This window comes from Emys orbicularis, chromosome 22, assembly GCF_028017835.1.
Source record: "Emys orbicularis isolate rEmyOrb1 chromosome 22, rEmyOrb1.hap1, whole genome shotgun sequence".
Taxonomy (NCBI): Eukaryota; Metazoa; Chordata; order Testudines; family Emydidae; genus Emys; species Emys orbicularis.
The window spans coordinates 608,352-616,042 of record NC_088704.1 but is presented as its reverse complement, the minus strand read 5'-3'; the positions used below and the strand labels follow the sequence as shown (position 1 = coordinate 616,042).

Genomic DNA, 7,691 nt, shown 5'->3' with positions numbered 1-7,691 from the left:
TCATTTGCCATTTTGTTGCCCAATCACTTAGTTTTGTGAGATCTTTCTGAAGTTCATCACAGTCTGCTTTGGTCTTAACTATCTTGAGCAGTTTAGTATCATCTGCAAACTTTGCTACCCCTTTCTCCAGATCATTTATAAATAAGTTGAATAGGATTGGTCTGAGGACTGACCCTTGTGGAACACCACTAGTTACCCCTCTCCATTCTGAGAATTTGCCATTAATTCCTACCCTTTGTTCCCTGTCTTTTAACCAGTTCTCAATCCATGAAAGGACCTTCCCTTTTATCCCATGACAGCTTAATTTACGTAAGAGCCTTTGGTGAGGGATCTTGTCAAAGGCTTTCTGGAAATCTAAGTACACTATGTCCACTGGATCCCCCTTGTCCACATGTTTGTTGACCCCTTCAAAGGGTGGGGCCAAGGATGAGGGGTTTTGGGGTTTCGGGGGGGGCTCAAGGATGGAGTAGGGAAGTGGGGCACAGGATTGGGGCACAGGCTTACCTCGGGCGGCTCCTGGTCAGCGGTGCAGCGGGGGTGCTAAGGCAGGCTTCCTGCCTTTCCTGGCACCACAGACCACACTGCGTTCCAGAAGCGGCCAGCAGCAGGTCCGGCTCCTAGGCAGAAGCGTGCAAGCACCAAACCCCCCGTCCAGCTCCCATTGGATGGTTCCTGGCCAATGGGAGTATGGTGCCGGGGTTCAGGGCAGGGGCAGCACGTGGCGCCCCATACCCCCACCCGCCACCCCGTCTAGGAGCCGGACCTGCTGCTGGCTGCTTCCAGGGCACAGCGCGGTGTCAGAACAAATAGGGACCAGTCTGCCTTACCCAGGCGGCACCGCCGATGGGATTTTAACAGCCCAGTCGGCGGTGCTGACCAGAGCCACTGCAACCCAGTGCCTTGCATTCTGTGACCCAATACTAGAGCGCGACCTGCAGTTTGAAAATCACTGGTCTAGATTATACTTAGTCCTGCCATGAGTGCAAGATGACCTCTCAACGTTCCTTCCAATCCTATGATTCTGTGATTCTATGTGTAAGCAGGAGCTGAATTAACTCTCCCCTGACAGCTAGCTGGGAGGGGGAGAGGCTTCAGGAGCAAACTGTATTAAATGAACACACTTAGATATCCAGCAGATAGAGCAGTATTGCGCAAAGTGATCAACTTTGGCTGGTGTTGGGTTACAAATCACTTTAGCACCAAATGCAGAGGTAGTGAAATGCTGTTACCAATGTTGTTGCCTTTATTGTATGAATAAAGGGGAGCAGAACTGTTCTTAACCTGTCCCAAATAAGGGGGTCACCCTCAGCTGAAAGGACCTCATTAAGTCAGGGGTTTGAATGCCAGATCCTTGTGAAAATAAGATGGGTGGGGACAGGTGTCCCAACCAGGAGGTGTGGAGTCTTCCTAAGGGTCCCTAGTCTGGTTTAACTTATTCCTCCCAACTGTTCAAAGATAGCACTAAATAGGCTTTGTTAGAAGCTTTTTTGTTATTTTAAATGCTCAATCAGAGGTGAAATCACTTGTGCTGGGACAGTGTTTCTGCCTAGCCTGCTAAGAGCTAAAAATCACTGAGAGCTGATATCACTTGTGGTGGGATCAAAGCAGGACCAATTCCCAACTAAATCAGGTCACAACAGAGAGGCAGGTGGTAGCAGAAGGTGACTGACAGGTGGCCACCAGAAGCAGGCGGCCAGTGGGAGCGGCAAGCAGGCAGCTGGTGGGAGCGGCCAGTGGGAGCCTGGACGGTGGTGCGAGCAAGGTGGCTTTTACACCACTACCCCTTACCATGGCAAGAGGAGAATTCACACAGATGCACCTCTGAATTCTGGGTCTGCACTGACCAGGGACAACAACTGTGAGTGGGGTTCTAAGGGGGGGGGCACACTACAGAAACTTGTTGGTGTTGGATTAAAAAACCTGAAGCAAAAGACACTGTCCAGTGTACTCTGGGGTGGGTGTCTTGCTCATGCTTTTATGTTTATGAAAACTGCTTGTGCGGTTTTCTCAGATTAATGTTTTTTATTAAAAAAACGCTTTTTACCTCACTCTGTGCTTGTGAGGGGGAAGAATTGCCCCTTAGAGGCGCCCAGAGGGTAGCCTGAAATTTTCGCAGGTTACTGGGTGGGGGCTCAAGCTGATTCTGTGTTATATAGTTTAAAAGGACCCCCCTAGATATTGAACCTGGCCCTTCTTGCTACCTACTCCAACTAGCAGAAGGGTTACACATGCACCAGCTTTTGTAACCTGAATAGAGTCCCCAAACACTTCAGTCAAAGCTCACATGTTTAGATTAAATATTAAAGCATGTTTATTAACTACAAAAAGATAGCTTCTTCTTCTAGTAGTGTGCCTATGGGTGCTACTGTAGGTGCTTCTCTATCACCACCTTTCTGGAATGTGTTTGCTTATATATTCTTATGCCCAGCCCTACTTAGGAATGTGTGTTTCTGCAATATCAGCCCTGTTCTGTCCACATTCTGTGAGCAGGGCCTGCTTCTTGCTCACAACTTTACTTTGCTTTATAGTAGCAAGTTTTGACCATTACTTTAGCTCAGGCCTCATACCAGGCCTCTGATACAAGGGCTTATGTTTCAAGCCCCCCTAGCCCCCAAGGATATGGAATTTATTTTCTCCCACCCTCTGTCTAATTCCATCATGATTATGAGGTGAACTCCCATGGCCAACATCATCATTCCAAATGCACCCTTTATTATAGGGGATTGGACGCGCCTTGACTTATTTGGGAGGAAGGCCTACTCTTCTGCTACTTTGCAATTCAGCATTGCAAACTAACACCCCCAACAGCGAAGTATGATGATATGAACTATGCCAGATTTAACCATCTACCAGAATCACATCGAGAACAATTCTGAGCCTTTATCAGCGAGGGGCAGTTAGTGGCCAAAACAACACTCTAGACCAGTGCTACTCAAAGTGGTGGTCCGTGGACTGGTGACGGTCCGCGAGCCATTGGCTGCCAGTCCGCGGCGAGTTTCCAGGAAAGAAAGAGAGAAATAATAGTATAATTTAAAAATCGCACTGGAATTCCACCCAGAATAATGATCAGTCGATAAAAGTCGACAATATTAAATAATATTATGTTTTCAGAAGCACATAGTATAATGATAATTATGCCTTAGCGCTACAGCATGTTTTGCATAAGACGTGCGAGTGCGCGCTTACCCCACTCCTTCGCATATAAAGACCCCACCCCACCGGCAGTTCCCATCGAGAAGTTGAATAGATAGCGTCATACGGATCTCTGCGTGTTTGTCATTTGGGACCCCATCCAAACCAACTGATCTGAGAATGTAAGTACTAATAATATGATAAATTTTAATAATTATTTTCTATCCTATCCCGCCGTATCCCTTACAAAGTAGATAGAGACAAATGAGCACCACACACCTATAGCCAAATAGACAGTCCTTGTAGGAGCAGTATTTTATAATTGTACTAATTGTACTATAAGAATTGGTGTAAACTTTTATTTCATTCTGCCAGCCACCCTTTTTGAATAACAGAAAGGAATGACCATCTGAGACTGGGATCCTGTTTCCAATATGCATTACAATTAGGACCTGTTATAAAGTTTAGTTAGTAAGAGACAGGATTTTGTATTGTGTCTATGATAAATAGATTAGAGAAATGTTGAGGGCCTGAAGCCCCAATGTGAATTGTTTTAGTTATAAGATTTAGCAAGGCTTGATTTACAATGTATTCTGCTGAATATAAAATACTGCTGTCTGTATACCATTGAAGGTTTCTGTGAGAGACTGTTTGTGTGAATGAGGAATGCATGCATCAGGAAAAGATAAGGTGTGAAAGCCATCACAAATGTCCTGATGGTCAAGAAAAAGTGAGAGACTTGGAAAGACCAGGAGACAATCAGAAAACATCCATTGTATCAGATGCTAAACATGTTAGCAGCATTGACGACCTCAGAGGTGAGGCAGGCACTCCCGAAGGCGCAACAACTAATAGGAGATAACGATGGGAAGCCCGACAATAACCATCAAATGATAACAGCAGAAAACCCCAAGATAACACCACTTAAGGACTAATGATTACAGGATGACATTGCAAAATGCATGGACTCAAATGGGAATTTACAACTATCAAGCTGGGGTGTTTTGCCATGGAACTCTGGGTTCAGTCCTGCAAAGCCTCAGAGCATCAGATCGCGACCGACAGAGCCCAGCTCCTCACTCATGCTCAATCTAACTGGCCATTAGATTGACTCGAGCTATAACAGACTGGTAACTATAAACATGAACTGGCAGGACTCTGTGTGTGTGTGTGTGTGTGTGTGTGTGTGTGTGTGTGTGACTGTTCCCTCTGAAAAGATCCTGTGTGCTTTGTATGAGCATAACATCCTCGCTTCCTCCATGTCCATATATTGTTTCATACATGCTCTCATTGTTCTTACTTATAGCCTTCCCCTCTTCTAGAATCAAACCTATGTGTTTCTGCCAGGAAGTTCTCAAAATTCCTCGCTTTCTCACTCCATATCTTTCAGACAGGTAAATCTTATTTTTGACGTTCATTATTCATTCTTTCCATATGTTCAAACCATCTTAACTTTCCAATTATTATCCTGTTTCCAATTTAATTTTAAAATTTATATTATCTTCTTATCCTAACATTACTTACCCTATTAATCAATGTTCTCCCGCACATATTTCTCAATAAAAGCATTCCCACTGCATTTATTCGGCTTTCATCCTAATATCATAAATTAAGTATATACCCGGGGTAATGGAATTTATATTAATTATTTTATGCCTAATTTACAGATGGCAAAGCGAGGCCCAGTCGACATATTTATCAAGCAAAGACATCCAGTTGCTGAACACGCAAATAATTCTGAATCAGATGACGGCAATGTAAATGAAACTGAAGTACTGTCAACAAAAAGAATTCGTACTAGCTTTACTCGGAAATATGACTCCTCATACATTCAGTTCAGTTTTGTAGCCACAAATGACGGTGGAGTGCCAAAACCGCAGTGCATTATTTGTGGCGATGTATTGGCTAATGACGCAATGAAGCCATCAAAGCTCAAGAGGCATTTAAATACAAAACATAATGAAATTAGTTCAAAGCCAAAAGAGTTCTTCGAAAGAAAGCATGTTGATTTAAAAGGCCGTCAGAAACAGATCTTTGAAGTGTCACACATCAATACTTGTGCTTTGCGAGCTTCTTATAAAGTAGCACTTCGCGTTGCTAAGGCTAAAAAGCCATACACAATCGGTGAGACACTAGTGATAGGCTGTATTAAAGATGTCTGCATGGAAATGCTGGGCGAGCCAGTGGCAAAGAAAGTGGCTCAGGTGCCACTTTCAAATGACACTATAGCTCAACGAATTCACGATCTGGCTCACAATATGGAAGATCAGCTCATAGGACAGATTAAATTAGCAAAGTACTTTTCTTTGCAGCTTGATGAATGTACAGATGTTGCTGCAATTCTGATTGTGTATGCGCGCTTTGAACATGAGGGTGATTTGAAGGAAGAGTTTTTGTTTTCTGCTTCACTACCAACAAAAACAACTAGTTCTAAAGTTTCAGAGTTGCAGCCGTGTTTGTCTGTATCCGCAAAAAGAACAGGAGTACTTGTGGCACCTTAGAGACTAACAAATTTATTAGAGCATAAGCTTTCGTGGGCTACAGCCCACTGAGCGACTACATCATTAACAAATGTGGGTTGGATTTCAAGTTTTGTGTAGGTGTATGTTCTGATGGCGCTGCCGCAATGACAGGACGGCATTCTGGAGTGGTTACCCAGATTAAGGCGCTTCCTTCACCGAGAAAGTCTTGCAACAAAAAAAAGTCAACAGAACTAAACACTGTGCTCAGCGAGGTCGTAAAAATTGTGAACCATGTATAGGCGAATGCTTTAAATTCGAGACTATTCGCTTCATTATGTGATGATATGGGAGCTGATCATAAACAGCTCCTATTGCATGCCGATGTACATTGGTTATCGAAGGGAAAAGTCCTGTCAAGAGTATTTGAGCTCCGAAACGAGCTTGCCAAGTTTCTTCAGGACAAAAAACCAAATTGGTCACAATTGTTCCGAGATGTGGATTGGATAGCCAAGCTGGCTGATTTGGCTGATATCTTTGCCATCTTTAATGATCTCAATACCTCCATGCAGGGAAGGATGGCTTCGTGTCTTACAATGGCACACAATATCGACGGACAGAAACGAAAGCTAAAAGCATGGAAGAGTCGAGTGTCAAGAGGTTGTTATGACATGTTTCACAACTTAGCGATAATCATCGCCAATGCAGTCAAAGACCTTGATGTTACATCTCTACGAAACGTCATCAGTGAACACTTGACGAATTTGGAAGAACATTTTGAGTTTTACTTTCCAGCAGAAGAAGATCCACGGAAAGGGACTGGATGGCTCCGAAATCCATTTATTCCATTGAAAGATGACTTAACTGTCACTATGGAGGATAAGTTGTTGGAGCTGGCTGCTGATGAAAGATTGAAGATGAGTTTCGAAACTACAACATCACTTGCTTCCTTTTGGATAAAAGTGAAAGCAGAATATCCTGATCTTACTGAAATTGCTCTGAAAACTCTTCTCCCATTTTCTTCAACATACCTCTGCAACACTGGCTTCTCAACTATGAGTGTCATTAAGACAAAGTACAGGAATAGTATGGATAGTCATTCTCCATTGCGTGTGGCACTGTCCTCAATTGAACCACGCCTGGATAAGCTGACAAAGAAGAAGCAGGCTCACCTTTCACATTAGTAAAGGTTAAGGTTTTAACATGCCTATTATTGTGTTAATAATTTTTTTTATATCATCTTTTTTAGGCGACTTTGCTGGTTTGATTTTTTAAATTTTTTTATTTGTATTGTAATATTGTATTATTTGTTTACAAAATAAACATAAAATAAAAAATGTCTGCCAACTTTTATTTTATTCATTATATTGTTTCCGATATAAATTAATATTACTATGAATGTTCAAATATTTTCTGGGATAGTAAACGAATAATAGTCATTTTATACTATCCGCACAGACGCACAGCCTTTCAGTCAGTCTTCAATGTATTTAAATGGGAACATCTCCGCATGTACGCCACACTCCCATTCCAATTAATACAGTGAAGAATGTTAGTTTTTCTGATCTGATGTGCTACGTGCCTATGCGAAAATAATAATAATATGGCACAAATATGGTACCGGTCACTGGCAAATATGGTACCGGTCCCTGGCACACTGGGGGGGGAAAAATGACAGTCCGCACATCAGATAGCTTGAGAAGCACTGCTCTAGACAGTACTTGATGTGGCTGATACAGCAGCCTGTTCCCTCTCAATGGCGGTTGTGATGTGGCAAGCTTCCTGGTTGCATCTTTCGGGTTTCCCAAAGGAGGGTCAGACCACTGTTGAAGATCTTCCCTTCAAAGGCTCTGTTTGCTGACAAGACTGATGCACCACTCCACATGCTTAAGGACTCCAGAGACACACTTTGGTCACTGGGTATCAATACGCCCAGACAAAAATGAAAATTTAGTCAGTCTTCTCCAACTGTATACACCACAGTTTCCACCACAACGCTATTACAAAACACAGAGAAAAAGGTCCAAATTTCAGTGGTTCAAACCATCAGGACCTCAATCTTCAGCATCGCAATCTTCTACTGAAAAACATCAGTTTTGA

General features: G+C 43.0%; 1 protein-coding gene across 1 annotated transcript; it reads left to right on the top strand.

Moving 5' to 3' along the window:
- The first annotated feature begins 4,799 nt into the window (after nt 1-4,799).
- LOC135893323 (SCAN domain-containing protein 3-like) lies at nt 4,800-6,775 on the top strand. Its single transcript, XM_065421117.1, is given in 2 exon segments — nt 4,800-5,575; nt 5,677-6,775. Coding segments are annotated over 2 exon segments (1,875 nt in total).
- Nucleotides 6,776-7,691: the final 916 nt, after the last annotated feature.